The 23964-nt window shown below is 38.2% G+C and overlaps 1 protein-coding gene across 11 annotated transcripts in view; it reads right to left on the bottom strand.

Moving 5' to 3' along the window:
* Nucleotides 1-23964, bottom strand: part of PARD3 (par-3 family cell polarity regulator) — a 446494-nt gene that overhangs the window by 79268 nt on the left and 343262 nt on the right. For all 11 annotated transcript variants that reach the window (XM_077173197.1, XM_077173317.1, XM_054645709.2 and 8 more), the window contains one exon: nt 19855-20109. In XM_077173197.1, the coding sequence (XP_077029312.1) occupies nt 19855-20109 (255 nt within the window). The remainder of the gene's footprint in view (nt 1-19854; nt 20110-23964) is intronic.

The raw sequence follows: 23964 nt of genomic DNA, 5'->3' as shown, positions 1-23964 counted from the left end.
ACTCCAAAGTCCATCTTCATCTTCTACCACTCATCTTAATTTGTGATTTAATAAAAAGACTCCACTCAAAATCCCCAAGAATAAAACTTGTGTACTTGCATAGTGGCTACATGCAGTTCTAGGGCATGAAGTGACCATGAAGTACCATCTGTTTTCTCACCACTGTCAGACAAGAGCAAATTGTCTCAGACTTAAATGGCAACTTCATAAGTATCTGGAGTCAGACAGAGTGGGATTCACCTAATAAAATGGAGATACCTATATCTGTGTCACTCAGTCTATTAAGACACATAAGACTTTTAGGTTAACAGCTAGACTTGATGATTGCTATCTGCTTCACAAAGTGCCTGCATGTGAATTCCAGAAGTCAGTGAGTCAGTGAACTGCATATGCAAGTGAGTTCACAAAACCACAGATTTCTTATTTATGCCCCTTTTTTGGATTTTTTTTTTTGGTTGATTGTTTTTTGTTTTTTTACCAAATTATTTTCCACCTTAAAGAAACAAAACCAGTTGGACTAGATCACAGAAAAGGTCCACCTGCTCCATGTCTTGTAACAGCAGATATCCAGAGAGGAGTACCAATGTATAAAACAACCTCTCTGATACACACCTCCCATCAATGCAATGTGCATTAGTGACTTTAATCCAGCTTTAGCTGCATTGTTTTGGGGTTTTTTGAGGCAGTGGTAACAACACACAGGGCTCCAATTGTCTGTGCAATGCTCCAGAGCAGCAAAGCACGTTACAAGTGCTAAGTATGACTGTTCAATGTGTTCACTTTTATTAGAGATTGGATGATGAAATGCTCAGATTTAATATGCCTATTACTTGTATGAGCACAAAATAATTCATCCAAAGCCTGAAGACTATTAGCTGCCAACTAGTATACCAATTTACATGATTTTCTGATTAAAAGCACCCTGAAGATCACTGCAGTAGTAATGAGGTGTTTCTTAAAGAAGCCAAAGCAATATACTTATTTAAAAATATTTATTATAACAGCAGTTTAAACATAGTAGTTGTAGTTTTCTTTTCCAGACACACAAAAAGTAAACATTTGCCTCTGTGGCAAAGATACTTTGGTCCAAATTTTCAAAGCAGTAGCTTTGAACTTCCAGATTCCTATAACATATTGAGCTTATGTTAAGGCAAGGTAATTTTTTATATTTTGAACTATTTAGCACAAAGGATCATGCTATCACCTCTAACAGTTCTCCTTTTCTTTTCTGCTCCTCTTAGTCCTAGCAAGACATTCTCTCAAACTTCTATGTATATACTACTAGTAAATAACAATCATATTAATAACATTATTATTAATAAAACCTAACAGCATGCCACAAAAATTATTTTACCAGGACAAATATTCCTAAAAAAATCATAAAATCTTACTTGACTAACAGAAAAATAATAATGTCCTTACCCCAAAAAGAAGTCAAATCAATAAGTTTACATTGGGGCCTCTATAAAATACCATATAATATACAACAAAAAAATGCTCAGTGAATTCAAATGGTTTTCCCTGGGTGACAGGGATCTGAAAGTCCTGCTCTCATAAAAATGAGATTTACCTGGTTATGCCAATCTCACATGACCATAAAGAGTTTTCATGTTGGAGAAATCCACAGTCTTGACAAGTAATCTACTTCCTGTGCTTCATCCTCTTTCTCACCAGACAAAAATATCTTTTTTACTTCCCCTGTAAATCCAGTATTTTTGTCCTGGCCACTGCAAACAGGGAGAATATACCATTTCCTTTTTTTGAGAAACCTATTACATCATATGAGGGGGGCTCTCAGAGTTGGACAGCAGTAAAGATCAACTATAGAAAAGCTGTGCATCCTTCTGAAAATCATTTATGAAATATCTTTCCATTAATAATTATTGTCCATGAAGTTAAACTGCATCTGTTTGCACACTCTCATGTCAAGTAAGTCCTTTGTTATGCTGGCACTGCCAACATAAAATTTTTAAAACGTTTTACTTATTGAGCCAATTATAATAATCAAGTGAGAAAAATTCCATTACATATATTAAAATAATCTATTATTGCATTTTAAGGGATTGACTACATAATGCCATGACTTCTTAAGCAATATTGCAGTTGCTAAGATATCAAAATTCTTATATGCTTTTTCAAATTATTCTTTGAACAATGTCTCCCCCAATCTATCATATACTATATTATCTACATAAAGCAAAAAGTTTTATAGTCTGACAGATTCTCAAAATATGTTACAAAACTGGTTCTTGTCTTGCTTGAGTAAATGGCATTAATGGAACATGTAAAAGTAGATGACTGTATACAATTGCCTTTTTGTCCCTAAAAGGCAAATTCTTCTCTAGCAGCCAAATTAGAGCTATCACATGCAACTGAAATTGCTGAGGAAATGTCTGTAAACAACATTTAGTTTTTCAATTCAACTTCACGTATGTAGAGATTGCACAGGAGAGTTTACTCAAAAGCTACAAATAGACATTATCCAACAATTCAGGCATTAATTTCACTGAAGCATATAAAATTTTATAGTACTAATGGAAACAATACCTTCCTTGAAAACAAAACCCCAGTTATTTATCAATTTGGTTATCATATCTATGGCTCTGTGGTATTTAAATACCCATCAAAAAGAGACAGCTAGTTAGAGATAACAAACATCCATGCATTTAAGTCACGTTACAAGAAGAAATAAGCTTTGAAATAGGAAACAGGCAGTGTTTAGTTAACAATATTTGAGTCTCCAAAAGAATACAAGCCCAGAAACATTCTAAAACTGGCCAGATTCAGCAAGCTAAATCTTCACTGCTTTTTGTCTTGCATATAGTCTTTCCCCAGAAAACACTTGATGATGAAAGGAAAGAGATGCAAGTACTTGATTATTATAATCCTATAAATTAATTTCTTTACATACAAATATTTAGAATTTACATGTATTTAAATCTTGTAACATTTAAGCACATTAGAGTATTTGAAAGTACACAATAGCTGTCAAGATCAGACATAATACTTTACCTTTTCATGCTCAGGAATGAGGACAGACACTGATCTAACCAACAGGAAAGGGCAGAAAGGTGGAGAGGGTTTAAGCTTGATCTTGCATGTATATGAATCAGGTTTAAGTTTCCCCCTGACTATTGTAATTGTAGCTAAAAGTCATTTGGTGAGTATCATCAACTCAGATGCATAAACATGGAAATCTGAGTGTCATGTTAGTGACCCAAAGACTTATTTCCATTGAAATATGAAACAGACCTACAGCAGCTGCAGATCCTTTATGACTGGAGCTATAGATCGGATTTATGACCTTTAGAACATCCAAAGTTGCTCCAAATATTTACATTTAGGCATTGCATCTGCCTTTCATGGGATATTCACACATCTAATTTTCAGTACATGTGTTATGAAAATTGGATGTCCCAGGCATTAGAGAAAGGCACGTTCCTAGAGTGCTTTGATTTTCCCTGTGGAGGTATCTCTATCTATGCACTACATGGATTTCTCTCTCTTAACACCCATACTGAGTGTGAACATCCTCCTCAGTGCCTCCATTTAATGAGAATGTCAAGATTGTAAAGGCAGATGCAAAAGTGATGCTGATTCACCACAACATCAGGATCATAAAACATCATCAGAGCAAACCAGACAATGCCCTGGAGAGCTATGGATGGCCAAGCCTGCACTGAATGGACTTGCATTTGAACCATGCCCAGAGAGGAAGCTTGGTTGGCTTTGGACTTTAGGAGTTCATTTCAACTTGGTAACTAAATGACCTCAGGGCAGGATTAATATGTATGGGTAGGGAGCATTTGCAACTCTGCCTAAAGCTGTCTCACTTGGATGCTCTGAATTGCCCTCCTGAGGATACTAGCTCTCTCCTTTGGCTATATAGATAGCTTGGCTTTCTAATTTAGGCATGAACAAGCTCCTTTTCAAAACTTTGAATTCTTCTTTTGTGGAGCCTGTGTAACTTTGGCTAGGACACATCCCAACAGATTTAGGCCTGATGGAACCACATTAAATCAGAGTATTTCAGAGATATCCATTCATCCTCCAGGAGCTAAGACTAGAATTTAGAATGAAAAATTTTGGATCTAAACATACCAGTGGCACTTCTTGAAGTTCTCTATATTTTACAAACATTTTCTCTTTAACTCTGTGAATTTTTTTTAATTTGACAGCTAGATCCATAAACCATCATGACTATCTTAATTCTATCAACACTCTTAAGTGCAGTAGGAAAGCTCAGTTCATTGAACCATCAAAAATTATGACATAAGACCTAGTCCTGTTAATCATCATATATATACCTAGAGAGAGAGATCTAGAGAGAGAAGCATATGTAATCCATTGTACATTCAGGCTGTCAAAATGTTTTAATTATTCAGTCAGAACAGTATGACTGCATGAATCATTTCAGTGTTCACCGCAGAGCAAGTTGGAGAAAGGTCCTGATGAAATAACTGCATAGGAATTTTTAAAACTCTTACTTTTAAATAAAATTTGAGGTATAAGTAAGGAAGGCATAAGCAGGTATAAGTCTAGGACTGCTCAGAAAACATAATTTTTTCTGCCCCCTCTGCTAAGCCCTTTCCAGCTCAGATAATGTTTCCATTCTGCTGCAGGCTTCTCTCAGGAAATTAATTTCTTAGCTTGATGTCACCTGAGGACATCCAAATGAACCACCTACTGTCTCTGTAGCCTCCTTTCTTTCTAATGCTGTGTTACCTCTTCACATTTCACATAACAACTGTAAAACAGACAACCTGATCTTAATATAAACCCTACAAAATACTGCACCACGCTCTATGGAATTGAACAAATAAAAGTAAGATAACATCACCCTTGAGGATTTTTCTGTGCTCTAAATGTACTCTTTCACAGGGCAATGTACTGGGCAAAACTGAAGGTTTAGCCAACAGGAAACAAGACTGGAAGAAGACTGATTTCCTCTCCTTTTCATTCTTTTACAGGATATTCTTTATTTCCTTCCCTTAATAATATTTCCACCTCTAAGGTTGCAGGAGAAAAGGGGATGGGTGTTGTCTAGAGGGGATAACTGCAGGAGATATTTTGTAGAATAGGGTGAGCTACTAAGCTGTTAGACAGGACTCTTTCTTATCTGGTGTGTTTGCAGAGGAATGTATTAAACAGAAGTCCTTTAAGGTACATGAAGCTTGACAGTTGTCTTTCCTCCATTGTGAGTTTGGCACGTGTGACTGCTGTGAGACAAGGATCCAGGCTGCCACTGACTCTCATTTTAATGCCAGCTCAACCCTGACATTCTCCAGTGCCTAGTGGATTTGTAGTGAGATATTCTGAAGAAGTTTTCCTTTTCCTTCAGTTTTTCAAATTAACTTAATATAGTGTAAAGTGAGAGCTTATGATCCCAGAGAGAGATATACCATACAGACTAGCACAGCAGAAAAAGTATCAGGATAGGCTTTGCAGCATCCCCCAGTGTCTCAAATCCGAGCCAAAGGGACTATTTACTAATCAAAAGCCCTGATATTTTTCATTCTTTGTTCCTCTTTGATAACAGAAGGCCCAGACAAACAGAAGCAAATAGAAACTCTATTCTGCTGTTCATGCAAGCCTGTTCACCAAATGCCTCCCATAGGCTGCTTTCCACCAGCCCTGCTATTCATTTAATCCATTCAGTCCTGAAGAAAGATCAACTTAGGCAATTAGACAAGGGATGTGGGCTCTGAGGGATAATTGGATGACTTGCATGCAATAAACTTCTTGCACGGTTTCTTCACTTTTTTCTTTTGGTCTCTTTGCTCATCCCTTTGTTTCTCATCATTAATTTTTTTAATCAAGTTTGCAACACCCTTGCAGTTACAGCACGATAGTAATATGGCCGAGCAGCAAGAACCTGAACACCTACATTGCAGCTCCTGCTGTTTTATGCCTCTTTAAATTGTTCTGATGTGGTATCAAATGGGATGCAGCAGTCAAGGCTTCATTTTTGTGTCTGCAGCACTGCTGAAGTTGCAGGGTGGGAATAAATGAGCTCAGGTAATTTTTCCTAATCTCAGGTGAATCCTGGATGAGAGCTCATATGGGGGAAGAAGTATAACAACAGAATTTAATTGCATTCTGGTGAATTGTGTGTGAATTATATCATGGCCAAGGACCTTACTGACATACATTAAAGATTGCTGGAATGTGATTATTATCTTTCTTTACCCCCTATAGCCATCTTCATCCCACCTTCTTGTCATCTCCAAGTCCAAAGCCTGGGAGTTCTTTTTGCCTTGGGCACACAACCTCATTCTCATCCTTAGTCCTCAGCATGATGCTTCTAACTTTCATTTCCTCCTGATCTGACATGTTGCTCTCACATCAACACTTCTCTCATGTCATCCTTTCTAATATTGTATTCATTTACTGTATAAAATTGCCTTCCTCTGCTCACATGAGTTTAAACTTCTCTTAATTCCTTTTATTTCCTATACACTAGCACAATTTGTCAGCCTGGATACACAGCAATTTAAAATCACATAAAAGTTTCAATATTTCCCTCGAACATTACATTATATAATCTTTTATAATAAATGCCAGTGAAATATTAATGATCATTATACTATCAACCATAAAAACCAATAACAACAAAAAATAAAACTCTGACCTTACACTGCCTAACTTGAATGCTAGATTGTGTACCCAGCTGCTGAATGTGCAGAAGTCCTTTTCAGTGCTCATCTGTAAGGAATAAAATATTGCAGCCACAGCAACCAAGACTTGGCTCAATCTGCAGGAATGACAGTTTTCCTTCTGGATGTCCACATTCAGCCTCACATGACAAATAGATACAATGTCCTGCAGACCTCCTCTGAAAATATGCTCAGGTAACACTGACAGGCATAATATGAAATCAGGACAGACTGTGCAGAACCTCTGAAATGCTGTAGGCATCTTACAAATGAAAAACACCCTTCAAGAACAAGGTCAAGAGCAGAACAAAATTTATTTCTCCTTCTACTAGAGAGATATGTATTCAAGAGATAGCTACCTTCAGATGAAAATATGGAGGACTTTAAGACAGGATTAATACCTGACTGAGAAAGAAATCCAAAACCACTTTTCAGAGTTCATGAATGACTAGAGGCAGCTCTCCTCTCAGTATTGCCTCAGTGAAGAGAAGGTTTGAGTAGCTCAGGCAGAATGAGGAAGGATGTGACTGTTGAGTTGCTTGAAATGGCACTCCTGTGTTCTACCCAGAGAATAAAAATTGACTGAAGATGAAATAATGAAATAACAGGGTAAAACATGAAAAATATGATTAAACTAAGCACACAAAAGGAGTGATGTTGCATTTGTCTACGAACAAAGAAGGAAAGGAAGATGGTAACACTTTGTGTCTTTCCTGGTGAGATGTGGTGATAGCTGAGCTTGCTTTGTTCAGTTCTCAGCAGCAGTTAACTTGCTGTTTTATGACTGAGGAACCCAAATATTTATAAAAACATTTTCTTCCTCCTTTCTTAGTATCTCAAGAGACATGGTCAGGTACCTTGAATCTCAGGTGGTTTTTGTCTTTCTGTTGTAGACCTTAGTACATTCAAGAGAACATGGAGGCAATAAAATAAAAAAAATCAGATTAAATATCAGGCAATTGTCTTCTCAAACAAGAGCTATAAGAGAAAGAGCCCACATAATGCTGTTGAACACAGCCCATTTCAATGTGCACTACACAAGTGACAATACACAACAGTAAGAACAAATTTTATGTACAGAGGAGATCGGACCAAGTGACTAACAAGGTCTTCTCTGCAACTCTGTAGAAAATGGTTTCTGGAAGAATATCAACAGGCAGTTCTCACCAGCATACAGGTGTTAACCTTGGTGCCCTGGCCATGTTCCAGCCCAGGTAATTACGTTTTACATTTAAATTCTCCTTCCATACTGTCCTGGCTTGTCTCCACTCTCTGGCCCTGATTTATGTGCAATTAAAGAGCAGCAGTGTGTCACTGCACAGGTGTCAGTGCAGGGACTGGGGAGGGGATCAGCTGAGGCCTGAAGGTATACTTATATTAACTACAAGTCCCATTAAAGGTTATGGAGTTCCTCAGGATCCTTGCAAATATACTCTCTAGATGAAAGATAACCCCACACAGACCATCCTATTCCTCACCTGTGCTTACAAGGAGGGCAGTTGATTTTTCTATTATTTTTTTTCCCTGCAGGTGAGGGGATAGCTGGCTCCCCTTTGTCCCAGAGGGCTCAGCAGGCAGCTTCCTCTCCCTGATCTCCATCCTGCAGTGCTCCTGATCTCCACAGGAGAGTTCCTTCATTTCCCCCTCTGTCCTCTGGTGTGGCCCTTCAGCTCCACAGGAGCCCCAGTGTCTCCTGAGCCTCCATTCCTGCAATGCACTCACCATCTGCAAATTCTAGCCCAGAATGAACATTGCGAGCAGGACTTTAAGAAATGCTCAGAAGCCTCTGTTTCACTGCCAACACAGTATCATTTCTTTGGCAGTTATGATCTCTTTTTGTCCAGGAAATTGTGCAGATGAGCTGCAGAACCTCAGTGTTAAAAGAGAAACACAGAAAATCCTTTAGCAAAAGAAAGGCTGTCAGAGGCACACGTCCCACACAGCAGCAATTCTGCCCTAGCAGAACTAAGTGTGTATAAGGAGCAATCCAACAACACACACAGCTCTGAGTCATTTTTAAGGTGCTTTAAGATGCATCATTTTTGGTGGAGCTGAATGCTGTAAGCATAATACAAAGGGGGACAAAAGGCAACTTCCTATGCAGCTTCCTTTGTTTAAAGATGAATCAAGAGTTATACTGTGTTCTAAGACTTATTATTCAAGTTTTGAGAGTGCAGCAGAGAAAAAAATTCATGTTTTCAAAATAAGTGGGAGAAACAAGATGTAGGTAAGTGCATTCTGAAATATGAAAATACAATAGGTAAAAAAGCCAACATTGACAATCATTCAAGGAGAAGTTCAATGATAACAATTATTTTGTAAGGTAATCTGTATTATTTTAAAATTTCTTTTGATGCCTGAAAAATTTGAATCTCGTTTCATATTCAAAGTATTACATTAAGTGACTCATTAATTTTGGTTGGGTTTTTTAGTTTATTTTTTACAGACACACACCAGACTCCTCTCTGAGTTGCACAGCATTAGAATAAGAGAAAATGGACACAAACAGTAGGACAGGAAATTCTGATATGAAAAGCTTTTTCTCTTTGCCTTTGTTTTTCTAGCTAGCATGAAGCTGATCAAACACTAGAACAGGCACCCAGGGAGCTAAATGAAATCTCCATCCTCAGAGATATTTAGGACACAACTGCAGGCCTCAGCAACTTGACCTGAGCAAACCCACTCTGAGCAGGGGGTTGGACTAGATGACTTCTGGAGGTCACTTCCTCTGGAGCAGAGGAATTTTTTGAGATTTTCTAAATACAAAAACATACAGACAGACATAAGCACATGCACATAAAAATTCTGTCACAGCTAAACACATCCTTGTATCTGCATTTCATTCTGCACATGGGCATGAGCTCTACTGAATATGGACACACACATCTGAGCCATGAGAAGGAATAATAAAAAATGCAAGTGTGAGCTCCAATAAAGTAGGATTATTTCTCACACTGAATGGTATGTTGGCTTTGCCTATTTTCCTGCTAAATTCTGACATCCTGAGCTGCAGCAATTTTAACTACAGCAGAATAGTGCAACTAATGAAAGCTAATGAAATTCAGTCTGCATGAACTGTTCAGTGTGGCTTCACAGGACAAACAACTCAGCTCTGGCCATCTAAGCAAGACGTAGAGGACGTTCCTGAAATTCTAATTAGACTGAATTGAGGAAAATGGTCTCATGGAAGAAAAGAAAAAGATGGCCCTTCTCTAATTCACTGTGCCTCCACAGAATCAGGTGCACCCACCCAGAGTGACACATTTCACAACTGAGATGAGCAAAGGGAAATGAGGACTGTGATGGTTTTCCAGCCACTCACAGAACAGGATCAGGGTACAGCCCACGGCACCTGGACTGCTCCAACCCACTGTGCTGAGCAACCAGCCCTTCTTGTTCTAACAAGGCACCCAAATGGAAAGTTTTCCAGATACTTCTCTGCAGGGAAATCTTCCAAGAAGAAGCAGGTTATGAAGCCCAACTTAAAATAGTAACAGAAGTGCATTTGGGGACTAGAAATTACCAGAGTATGATAATGTAGACAAAACTTAGATGAACAGCCCTACTAAAGTGAAAGGAGCAATTTCTTTTAATTGTACATCCTTTCATAAAATGCCTTTGCATAAATTCCCATAATTGCTCTTCTCCATGATCCCCCAAAGATTTAGACAAAAAGAAACATTACTTACAGCACTGTTTTAATACCAAGTTAGTTCTAGATGAACTACAAAGGCCTAATGTAGTAACTGCATAATCTTAATAACTCTACCAACTCTTTTAAATTCCCTCTATCATGTCCCTAATATTTTTGCCTTAATTGCCATATATAAAACCATACAAGTCCTACATTTTCAATGTCTGCTGGAGAACTTTTATCAGATGTAGAGACTGAAAAGTACACTAATAAAAGCAAATGCATGGAAACTTGTTTCCACAGAAAAAAAGGCTCTGTCTTAAGTACAGTTTCAAAAAAAGTTGGATCAATTAGCAATCTGTGAATGTTAGAAACATCTTAACAATGTCTCAAAGATGAAAGAGCATATCACAGAATGAGGAAAGGGGAAAAAATTAAATTATGTCTGCAGTCCTAATGAATCAAAGCCCAGAAGGTGGTCTCCGAATCAGCAGGTTCTGATGAAATATTAAGAAAAATTATTATTGATGAAAAATGAATAAGCTCTTTTTGATTTTAGCAACCTTTAAATCACACTTTGCTAATTAAAATAGCTTCAGCACAACCCTCAATTTCTTGATGGGCATTTAGAAATCCTAAAAACGGGTGGGTTAATTTGACATTTTAGCCAATATGCATAGAGTTTATCTTAAGCTGGCAGACACAGCACAGTTTAAAATGATGTACAAAATAATACACAGCTAAACCTCCTTTTTCTCCTTTTTTCTTTCTTTTTTTTTTCACACTATATCTACTAACACAATTACAAAGTAACAACAGGCAACTTCTGCTTGTTTTCTCTGCAGCATAGTAACAGATACTACCACTGTTAATGAGCCATGAACTATGTCTTGGGAAATAAAGACCCATGCTAATATTTTCTGTCTTCTTTGTTTGCCAGGTCACAGCTCTTCCCATCCCAAAGATAAGTGGAAATGAAAAGTCTGAGGGACATTAGTTCTCACATCCCTTGAAGTCTAATTGTTTTTTTTTAAATGTTCGGAGTAGAAATTATGTGTTCTCTTTCCATCCCAGTTTGTACCGTGTTTCCTTTTAAATGGAAACCTAGGAATGAGGGGAAGGCTGTATTAAACTATGAATTGTTGCCCACAGAAGACATTTCATTACAGAAAGCAATGCAGCTCAGGCATGCCATGCATTGTTACAAAACTACACACAAATTAAAATGAAGCAAAATCTGCTCCTCTGCTTTTTCTTTCATAAATTAAGTCTTATATGTTATAACACTGTCTAAACTCTGAGTACATGAAATTACCTATCCATTACAAATATGTCATCTATTTACCATAATAACATTTGATATATCCATCATGTAAGAAAGAGTGCTATGAATACATCAAATTGAAAAGCTATTTAAATGCTACTAGTATTTTAAAGAATGAAAAAAAATTCATGGCAAGTAAGTCTGATTTTAGAAATAAGTCTGATGTTTTTCAGAAATACCTAATCATATAAAATAGGTCATGCAAGAAACCTTTCAATGTTTCACATCACAGTGTTTGAGCCTTAAGGAACAAGATTTCAAACACCTTATAAACCAATTCTTTAACAATCTATCATGAAGTACAAGGCTGCAGGAATATACACTGTTTTCTGAGTGATGAGTAGAAAAGCACTGTTTTTCAGCTTTCCAACCAAGAACAAACTGAAATGAGATCTTTCAGGAATTTCTCAGTTTCCAGGGCTGCCAGTGTGGTATGTTTCATTCAATGAGTTTACAATATGTTAAAAGGAATTAACCACTTCCCCTTGCCATATGAAGTGATGCTATTTTCCTTCCTGAAGTTCACTGCAGAGGATTCCTCCCCACAATTAGACTCCACCACTTCCTCCAGTGACAAAGTACTTTGACCATAAGCAGGATGATTTGTGGGTCACATAAACAAACAAGGCTGGCCATAAGGATAAACCGTGTAGTTAAATATAGTTTGTCTCATCTGTGAAGGAGGTATCATTCACAAAAACAGCAAAGAAGGAAAACCCTTTCAAATCCTCCAACATTAGAAGAACATTTTACTGTTCATCCATTAAACTACATTAAAGATCTAACTTCAAATTGTGTATTTAAGAAAGTAAAAATACAAGATTCTGTGAAAATACAGGATTCTCTACAAGCTCTTCCTTTGCACCCCTCTCCCATAGCCAGAAAAATCTAAAATGAAAAATCCCTAGCTCTTCAAATGCTTGGAAAGGAGAAGCCTGAATCCTTCACCAAAGAGGAACAGATGGGTTGACTGGAGGGACATAAAAGACAAAAAGATCATAAATTTGTATTCTATTTAGAAAGGGCCACATTCAACAGCAACAACAAATTAAACTGATTAAATTATGGTGTTCAAGTGAGGCACAACATCAGTTTGCAATCCAAATTTTGGTTAGTAGGACTTGCAAAGAACAGATTTTAGCAGTTTACATCGGTAGGATCAAAACACTTGATTTAATGAATGGAAAGCCTTTGCTTTTTCAGCTTTGTGGACTCAAATATTTCCCATAATTTTCTCAGGATGAAGAAGTTCAAGTTGCATTGATGGCATTAGTGGGAAAAAAAGATGTGCACGTTATGCACACAGCTGGGTTTCTGGACTGCAATCTCAAGCCATACAATAACCATTTGATGCCCAAGACATGGCCTTTTCCAGCTTTTGCATCATGGTTTTTCATACTGGGATATATAATTATAGTTTTCCTTTTTCTTCTTTTTTTAAAAAAAATAAATATTAACTTCTACCATCTGAATAACAAAGTAAATGCTTTTCTCTTTTTTAATCCAAGCAACAAAACACTCAACTGATCTATATCTGTGTGAAAATTGTACTAATATACCAGCAAAAAATACTATGCATAATTCAGTTACAACATATTTAAATTACCAATATATTGTGTTGAAGTGACAGGTTTTGACCCCCCTTTTATAAACAGTCTCTCAACTGCACTTAAAGGAATTGAAAATCCCCCAGCTATGCAGGCACTCCCAGCTTCCAGCCCAGGAGCCCATCCGCCGTCTCCCAGAGCAGGGGCACCAAGGGCACGTTTGGGTGGGCCCCTCTTCACCTCCTGGTCCTGTAACCCAGGGAGGGAAGTTCACCTCTCTTATCTCTCTGTGCATTTGCCCACTGCAACCATTTGTAGAGGTACTAACCCCAGCTGCTTTTGTGAAAACAAACAAATAGCTGTCACACTTCAGATTGCATGGCAAGCTGGCCGGAGCAGAGGGGAAGAGAAACCACTGGGGTTTCAGTGAGGCTGTGGTAAATGGAGAGAGATGTGGTTCTCACAACAGTATCAGTGCCTGGGATCTATTCAGAGAGAGACCAGGACTTCCAAGTAATTAAAATGGGAGACCTGAATAGAGTTCACTGTAAGTCGGCCATTTATTCCACCAAAGTGGTAACCCAAACAGGGGAGTGCAGTTGCATACTTTCACAATAGGGAGCCCACATAAATCCTCATGAATTTATATTAAAACTTGTCTTATATTCTATCAAGATGGAAGAACAAAAGAAAACAACCAACCTAAGATAATAAAATGCCAATGCTAATAGTGTCTATTGGGTTCTAAATACACAGGTCTATGAGAGACCAAGCTAATTTTTAGGCAGTCCTGGGGGCAAGGATTACTGGCTTATAGGATGAAGGGTAGAGAAACAAAAAACCCCAATGTGTTAGCGCTAAAGTGAAATTAAACCCCATGAAGAGTCTCACAGAGGCTCTAACTAATCCTTCTCTGGGTTATAACAGACAGAGGAAGAAAAATACCACAATGACTTCCAAGTATTTTTTTCAGTTTTACATGTTAGAGGACTGCAAACAGTTCATTAACCCACTGCTCTCCAGGCAGGTTGCCGTGGAGAGTCTGATTATTCCATAATGGCATATGTGCCACTTCCTAGGCCAGGAAAGTCTTTCCAGAAGTCAGATTCTCACAGGAATGAAGCTTTGTAATGTCACAAAAGAGAGACACTGACTGGAAGGTAAGGATTTAAAACCTGTGACTATTAATTTCTGAAACATTACCAATTACTTATGGTGTTTGCAAAACTAGAAGATCTCTGCAACTTATTCTCAATATTCTCAACACATTCACCTGCATGAATGGTTCCTTCCCCTGTAGCATGGTATCTGCAGGGCTCTGATGGCAGAGGGTGATGAACAGGGAAGAACAAGGGATCCAGGAGATGGAAAAACACTCCCTGATCAGCAAAGAGAAGTAAACAGAGGTAGGAGGGAAGAGCTTACTCATAATCTTATTCAATATAGGTTGTTAGCCCTCTGCACAGCTCTGAAGGTTTTAAATGTCACTGGATAGATGGTTTTTAGTGTCGTGGCCTTTCCCTTCATGAAAGTGCTCTTCAAGTCAACTTCCAGAACCATCAAAAAATCTCTTCTTCTGAGAAACACCCTAGCATTTACAGGATGCATCACCCTAAGTAATAACTCCTATCTCCATCTCTGGTGGGCCTAGCAGTGAGCTCCAATTCCTAGGCATAAATGATCCCACAGACTTAAGAACACTCCTGTGACTGACACTACTAATAAAGAAGTTTAATATAGCTGCGCAAGAGCCAGCTTTTTTAACAAATATTTATCCAAGCACAGCAATATAGTATTTCATAGCTTTCATGACCCATTCTGCTATTGCTAAGAGTTATTTTATATACACTAGAAAGACAGGGTCTGCTTATTTCACTTTTTACATATTCTTTTATTATATCAGAGTGTTTTGATGCAGTTTCCAGGTTTCATTACTCTCATGCCAATTTACGCACAAAGATATTACTGAGAGAATCAAAGTTAACAACTTAATAAAATGTTCTCCCATTCTTTTTGGAAAAGCAGCAAGGAAAGTATGTGACCCGACCTGAAAAAAAACAATTTTGCCTCTTTGCACTGAGCAGATGACAGTTAAAGGAAGTGGGGTTATTTTCAGTTCCCAGATATTCCTTTGACATAACTTGATTCCACTTCTGATAGAAAATAAAGCAGCTCATAAAGGTCTCCCTTCTAAAATGAAGGTTTTTTCTTTTAATGGCAAAATGCATGCAAAAAGCATATGATTATGGTATTTATGTTTCCATTAAAATGTCCTCAGCAAGCTGGAGGAGTCTAACCTACTATTTTCAAGCTATTTAGATTTACAGCAGCACAGTGCCTATTTTATTTCAGGACAATGCACTCTTGGTGGGAAATGATTAAAGAGTGACAGCCATTAGGAGTTGTCTTTCTGCATCGTGCTCAGCTATGGATGTCAGGTGATTGCCATAAAGCCCCACTGTATGGCATCCTTGTCATCTACATGAAAAGCAGTATTGATCAGTCATTCAGCTTCTCTTCTGTGTAATGCAAAACATACTAGAGACATTTTTCAGATAAGCTGAAAGCCTTATTCTCAAGAACTATGTTCTTGAGACACCTCTTTCCCAAATGGTAAAATAAACATAGATTATACATTCCACCTCTGCTTCACTCCATCAATGCCTAACATAGAAGTGAAAAACTTCTTAGCAGCCTGTCTCTATTCACTGTCAGTGCACTGGATGGAGCTGATGTCACAAGGGCAGCTCGTGTATATGGAGCTAGGCTGATCATCAATCTCTCCCAACATATTTATGTATCTGTTTATTTATTTATTGCTAGAGCTTCCTTTCTTCTGAGCAATAAACTCCTCTGTTAAGAAAGACAATCTGCTTTGATTGTCTAGGATAAAGAGCAGAAAATAACTTTTTTAGTGTTATATCCGTAACCGATACAATCGCTGAAAAACCAAACCAACCAACCAAGAAACACTTTCCCGTCTAAACCCCACCAAATATCCATTAATGATTGAACTGTGATGCAATACAAATCTGCATTAAAGTAGTTCTAAACCAGTTTCAAATCCTGTAAGAATATATTTGAGTAGCATTTACTATTTACAGGCTGGGTTTTTTTAATAGCCATTGTCAGTAAAATTGGTAAGTCATTGTCACTTACACGCATCTAGCTCTGCATGTCTCCAATGAGTGAGTTAAAATCTTTTTCTCCTTTGCTGTATTTTGACATTATATGATCTACTTTCTATTTAGAGAAATTGGCAGACAAAGTTTAGGGAATCACCATGTGCTTCTTAGTGTTTTGTACTATCTGTCTACACTGATGAGCAGTTGACATACTTGTCCTCCACTTTGCTATTCACTATTTGCCATGATACAGTTAAACTTACAACAGTTGGTGGCATGTGTTGATGAAAGTAATAGAGAAGTTGGGGGAATATTAAAGGAAAACAAACCCTGACAAGGCCTCACACACAGCCACAGTAATTCTCTTTCAAGTTACAAAAAAAATTGTCATAAGTATTCAGCAATGGTATGCAAACTATTATGGGGCATTTTGTTATAGGCTCCTTCGTAACAGACTTTTAAATAACCTTTTGGACATACTTAAATGTCAAATTTTGTTTGGCACTAAGCACCAAACTTCAATAGAAATAACATTTCCCATATAAACAATGCTGCTTTTAATATGAACGTGCTAAAGATTTGAGACAGCCTGGCCATGACCAGCTCCTGGCAGTTCAGCAAAGGGTAACACACTGAGTGATTTCCCTTTCCATCCACAAAGGCTGGAAGCAACTGTCTCTACTTGGGTAACCTCTGAATCATCCAGAAGAAAGGAAAGGATGGGAGGGAGAAGAAGTAAAACACACTGAAAATAACACTCACCACGGGTGAACACTCATGTACACAATATTTTAAGGATGCAGAACTGCAACCAACTATTTGTCATCAAATTTCTTGTAGCTTTCTGAGAATGAATCAGACTGCAGAGAAGAGAGATGGAGAAGAGCCTTGAGCAGAGGCATTTGGATGCTTGATGTCAAAAGGGGCATCAAAGGCAATGCCAAGTGAAAGAGGAAGGTCTCACTGCTGGAAAGGGATAGCAAGAAAGAGATTGCAATGCACAAGGGGTGAGGAAATGGGTATTCTACAGACAAGGAGACAAAAGAATTAAAAGCACCTCAGGTCCACATGGTGACAACTGATTCTTAGAAAAATGCTCAGATGATGCTTTCTTAGTATATCTAAGATAAAGCTGTAAAAGACAGAGCAGCCTTTGGGCAGGTGTCTCAGCCATAATCCAGGCTCTCACACTGAACATTACAAAGGTCAAGCTCCCAGACACCCCTCTCACACCTTAAGGACAACTGAAAGCTGCTCCCTCACAGATTTTAAAGGTGGTCTTTAAAATCCTTCCAATCCAAACCATTTGTTACATGATTCTGTGACACACACTCTCAACACTAGGCCCAAAGTGCAGACCCAGCTTCTGGGAGAGGTGACTTTGAGCCTGAGACTGTGCACATCACTGCAACACTCCCAGAAGGTCTCCTGGAACCGGGGGGATTCATCATCTCCACAGCTTGGTTGTTGATACAGATGTGAGAAGAGAGAGGAAAGAAAACCCTAATACACCAGACCTTCATGCATCAAACCCCTGAACAGGCATTTCAGAGTACACTTATAGCAAATAATAGTATTTTTACATCTGAATTAAATATTTCTTTCTGGGTGTTTCTTGTCAAATGTTGCCCCCTTTATCACAGGACTAGGGTTGGTTTTTCATGCCCCATTTCTGGTACCCTACTTGCATTTTATCCTTTTGCTCAGGCCCATTGTGTGTGCTGGGTCTTTCCTTTTGTCACAGCATGATCCAGCAGTGAGAGACAGGACCCTCTGTGCTCCAGGAGCAGCCTGAATGTACAAAAATACTGCACTGCTCTTTAGTCCTACCTACCTGATTAACATCAGATTCCCCTGGTACTCCATTATCTTCCACTTTACTCACTCTCTCCTGGCTCTTTTATCAGCCACCACACAGAGTTAACTGGGTCACGCAGGTCTCCTATTTTGCTGTGCCAGGTTTGTATCAAAGAACTTTTTTTTTGTTGATGTGACATTGATGCCATTCAACTCCAGCATGAAACACTGCCTTTGGTCTAACAAAAACAGCCATGAGAGTCACCACGTGGCAGACATATCCAACCAAGCTATCTTGATTTCCAAAGGCACAAAAGTGCTGAAATGTCAGGCACCTGGGCATACCAGTGCCAGCCAATATAAGGCTGAGGAATACAAAATTCCAAGGACACAGATGCTGTCATCTTTTAACATTATTTTGCTTCATTCACTGAAATAACATACATACAGCTCAATATATAAATTATTTACTATGAAAAGTAGACCTTTTACACAATGAAAGAGAACAATATGATTGAGAAAATAAAAATTGGCTGTGCAACCGATTTTTAGTAAAAATGAACACATTCCACAATGCAGCTGAGATTTTCTTATTTGTCATATTAGAGGAGATATATTTATCAATATTATGTAAAAAAAATTTCCAAAATAGAACAAGTGGAGGGTCAAGTACAATGCTCTCAGTCCTCAAAGAGTTTTAGATATTTAGCTGAAATATAAATTACTCCATTACCACCTAGAACAGTATAGTCAAGGTGAATGCCACTGCTCATGTAGAAGCTACACAGATCTCAAACTCTGCACCAAAGACATTGCTTTGCTGATTTTACTGAAAATTCAATATTTTTCTGCTGGAAACAATGAGGTAGAAAACAAAATGAATGGCTTGACTATGAACCAAATAAATAACTTCCAAATGAGTGAACAATACATCCTGCACTAGGATTTTAGTGTTAATTTTTGTAATGCTGAGAAAATGCAGAACTACAAGTTTATAATAGTAAGCCAAGAAAACAGGTGTATTTTCACTGTTAAAGCATTAAAAAACCCCTGTGAATTCTGCCTCTCACTATTTTTACTTTATGTTAGTTTACATTCCTCTTTTAGCTTCAGGTTTTCAAATGAACTCAGAACTCCATTAACAGAAACCAGAATTTTGCCCAGTTTCAGTATAAAAACAAGCAAGACACAGTTCAGATAATGTAACTGCAGGAAGAGTAAAAATCATAAGCTACAACCCAACAAGTAACTCAAGTGTGAAGTTTAGAATTTGTTCTCTTGGTCTATACTTAATCAAAAATCTCAGCCTGTTAGACTGAAGTTCAGGACTACAGCAGGACTACAGCAGGACCCGTAAGCTTTAACCCATTTTTGCTATAACAACAGTAACCTTTTAGAGATTTTGTAATAGCTGTAAATAGATTGGAAATGTTGTATTCCACAAACATATCTGCTAGAGCTTTGACAAATAAACCTGATTACATTAAAAATTTGAATTTAATTCTAACGATACCCAACAGTGATTCCAAGATTCCAAACCATCTGAAGAAAGAGAAGAAATGTAGTTGCTCTGCAGAAAACAACTTTCCTGTCCCACTCTGTAACAGGTTTATTTGAGTGAGTTCAACACTGTTCTACATAAAAGCTTTAAAAAGCCATTAACAACAATGCAGCTCTGCCTTTCCAACTGACGTGGACAACCACCTCCCATGACCACAGCAACACCAGGGCGGGTTTTGAGAGGGTGCACTGATTGATGTGTGGCGCTTACCTGTCCACAGGTGAAGACTTTGAGTTCCGTGGTTTCTTCACCTGGGCGTACAAGGCTTCCACAGTCTGCCCCTCCCTGGGGCTCTGTGGCCGGGCGCTCAGCGTCACTGTGCCGCTGTTTGGGGAGTCGTAGGCAGCGATGCCGGCGTACATGGGATCCGCGTCGCAGCCGAACGTCCGGTTAAAGTCCTGGATCTCCGCGTAGTCACGCTCCCGAGCCTGCCTCTCTCGAAATTCTCGAGTTTTCGCTTGGATTCTGAAAAATTAAGAGAAGGCTGAAACCGATGGGTGTCCCGCCTGAGGCATTTGAAAGCAGCAGTCAGCAGACACTTTAGGTAGCCTATCTCAGTGGAAACCAGTGAAGGTTTACAGTTTCCATTTGCCATGAGGTCTCAAGTTTACCTTGGACATGGAAGCCTAGATTTGAACAATGCTAACAATCAACACTGGTCTTTAAGGAGTACATCTGATTATCCACTGTCTTTTGTTTCATTATTAGCTAAATAATGACTAGCCATAGCTGCTGCTAAACAGAGTTAATCTATTGTTTCATGCTTCCTAGGATGCCTGTGCTATTACTTGGCCTGACATAATTCATATTGTATTGTACTCCATCAAAACTTACCAGATTTAACGGTTCTAACGCATGCATTTAGAGAGGAATTTTAATGTATTTTCTTAGCTTAATACTGCTTTTTTTTTTCCCAGAATTTAAAAACTGTGTAGGGATAGGATACATGGATATATTTATGTTTGCATGCATGCAGTAAGCAGCAGAAGCAGATTCTTGTATGATTCCTTTGAGATGTGCATGCTTTTTAAAAAATATAAACAGAATCTGGCATCTCTCAAAAGCAGGCTGTATCTTCTCAGAAAGTGCCTTGTGTTAAAGTTACAAATGAAAGGTGATGCTGGACAGGGTTTATATGTATGTGCACTAATTTAGCTGTATGATAAAAAGTGACAGATAGAAACAGATGACATTTAGGAATCTGACAAGCACAAATCGAGCAGAGGTCATACTTTCAAAAGCACATAAAGCTATTACAAAAATTTGATCTGGGCTTCGAAGTCTCTTTGGTATTTTATGAAATTTGATGTATTGCAGACACATATGCACAGCCAGCTGACCACGCCCCCCTTTACACTGTCGCCCCAGAGCAGTTTAATGCTCTGTCATCATCGCAATATGAAGCTGTCTCCTCCCTTCCATTAATAAAATGTGCTCCTTTTTCATCTAATACAGCCATGGCTACAGAGTGACAGCATCCATCCATGCAGACTACAGCTCTGTGCATCTCTGCTGTGTGCCATTTCCAAGGGCATCTTGTTTTCCAACTTTCTACAAAAACAGCCCATTCAAAGCCTCTGTCTCTTTTGAAAGCAAGCCTCGACTCTTCTGAAAATAGAAAAGCCCTAAAGTTAGGTAACTTTGACATTCTTGGGAATTTTAAAATGGCCCCCTCAAGATTAGATTTGCAAAAACAAAAGAGGATACACAAAGGGTGGGATTCAGACTGCAGATAAAGAGATGAAATCCCAGTGCTCACACTAGGTGAGCTCAGAGCAGCCACGTGTGCAGGTTCCCCTTATGGTGGCCAGGAGCTGTTTGCAGCAGACTCTAGTCAGGAACTATCCATGTGTCAGAGAAAGAAAGAAGTCACTCTAGAGACACTCTTGATGCTGCTGCTGCTTAGGCCTTCCTTGGGAGCTTGGATACCCCGCCTTGTTTGAACTGCTCAAATATAAGCAGCTCTGGCCACCTGACTTTCCCAGGTAATCCTAATGGACTTGCAGCTGCTGGGCAAGGACTCCCCCAGGTCATGCTGAAGTCCCAAAGACTGTGACAGCCCAAATGACACAAGTCATCTGTGTTCAAGCATGTGAATCCAGCCCTGAGCTCGTATGTGAAGATCAGAAATGGCTCTTTGTCAGACGAATCCCAAGGAAACTGTTCCTTTACAAAGATCACCATAAAAAATAAGGGAATACAGGGATGGATACACAGACGTGTTTTCCCCCACAAATTCTGAAAGTATTGATCATAGATAGTGATTTGGGATACAACTGATTAACTGAATTACCTTCAACAAACAGAGCTACCTACATTGGTGGCTCAATGATCCATTTACATGCCCCATGTTCAGTCACAGTGAAAAGAAAAAAAACCTTAAAAGTTCATTTTAAAGTAACATAACTTTTTCATTTTGCAAATATTAAAATTATTTTCTTTATTGGTTGCTTTTTATTTTAATAGGGAAAAATGGAAGTGAAAACTATAACACTAGTCAGCTCAGAGAATTTTCCTCTACAGTTCCAGCAACATCAGACTGGAATTGATTTTTGTTTAATTTAAAGTGGAGAGGGACTCAAATTTAAATGCAAAACTCATTTCAAACTTAAACAGGGTTTCTGCAGGTCTATTTTAAAATAAAAGCATGTATTTTACCTTCTCCAATACCCCAAAACTGTTATTTCAGAAGTGTTACAGCCTTAATCATTTGGAAGGTATCTATGTAGGGGGAAAAGCAGGTCTGAAAACCAGCTGTGCATGTTGATTCCTCTCACTGTAGTTTACCTCCCAATTTGTAGTCCAGTACTATTTACTCTGTAAAGAAATGTATTTATCTACTTATATTTGTCCTCTGAATGGGAGAAGCAAAGGCAATCAGAAATTTCTTAGACATTGGTAGCTTTAATTTTCCTTTAAATGGATAATTTATCATCACATTTGGGAACACTGTCTGACACAAATTTGAAGGAAAAAAATCCATGCATTTTAGATAACCAAAATTTCAGTGCATGAAATCAGACAGTGTAACAATAATGTGGCATAGAATAATTCAATCAGAAGAAAACATTGTTACCTGAAGTGCTTACAAAACAGAATTACCTGGTGGTTACAGGTGATACCTGCCATTGTTACACAAACTACTATGGGAGAGGGCAGTGACCTTCTGTGCCTTTTGACCGTGAAGATCACATCCCTCCCCACAGACATGAGTTCCCTGCTTCATGTGAAAAACCTTTTCTCCTGCATCTGCTTATTGGCTTTAATAGTTTGGATGCTGAGCCATTTGCAGCCAGAGCATTCATGTTTTCCCATGCATGGCTCCATGAGGGATACTTATTCCCATTCAAGTGGGAAAGAACTGATTGCTGAAGTGCTATGGAAGTAATTATGGCCACATCTACCAGGAAAATTTTTAGAGTATTTTCTACAATTGCTAATAAAATGTATTAATACACATACATAGTATTAAAAATTAGAGTCTAGACACATTCATCTTCCTGTTAATTATAAACAAAGTACCCAGTAACTGTTTGCAATAACATTTAACAAAAGATAACACTAAAATTAAAGGTATAAAGTGTCTGACTATACTGAAACCCAAAATGTTCTGATTTTTTTCTCTTAATTATTCTTTTGTGCTTTACATTTAAGCCAGTGTGAAAATGCTAGCACTTTCACATGACAAAAGTATAGGTATTTCAGTTGCTTAACATATTTTTGAATATTGTTTAAAATATGTTTGGGGTTGCCTTTTCAAGGACACACCACATTTAAACATTATGTCTTTCAGCTTGAAGGAAGCAAACGACTAGGGAAAAATATGTAGGCATACTCTTGAAAAGAATAAGAGCTCTCAGCTGAATACTGCACTATCCCTTTTGAATTATAATATCTTTTAACTCTGAATATATTTTTTTATAAGGACTTGAACTTAATGTGATGCTGTATTTTATGCTGGCCCCTCTGTGTGCTCATGTGTGTATATGCTTGATGCGCCCTAAATCACTTGTTAGCACATAGCATATCAAGTATGGATGTGGGAAATGCCAGTGCAGACTGTTGTGGGGAAGATTAAAATGGTTATGTAAACACACTGTGCAGCACAGATGAGAGCCTAGAACTTGCTCTGTGCTTCAGCCCTAATCAGCAACACCCCCACTAATGAAATCCAGTATCTGGAGAAGTGTTTGACCACAGTGCTTTGGTTTCATAATGTGAATAAGTGTATTAAGCTGTCTTCACTGAATTGTATTCCTTCATGACATGGCACAATAAAAATGCCTATGACTGAGATTTCAGATCAGCAAATTTTGAGGA

The sequence above is a fragment of the Agelaius phoeniceus genome, chromosome 1, assembly GCF_051311805.1.
Source record: "Agelaius phoeniceus isolate bAgePho1 chromosome 1, bAgePho1.hap1, whole genome shotgun sequence".
In the NCBI taxonomy this organism is placed as follows: Eukaryota; Metazoa; Chordata; class Aves; order Passeriformes; family Icteridae; genus Agelaius; species Agelaius phoeniceus.
This window is presented reverse-complemented; position numbering and strand designations above follow the sequence as displayed.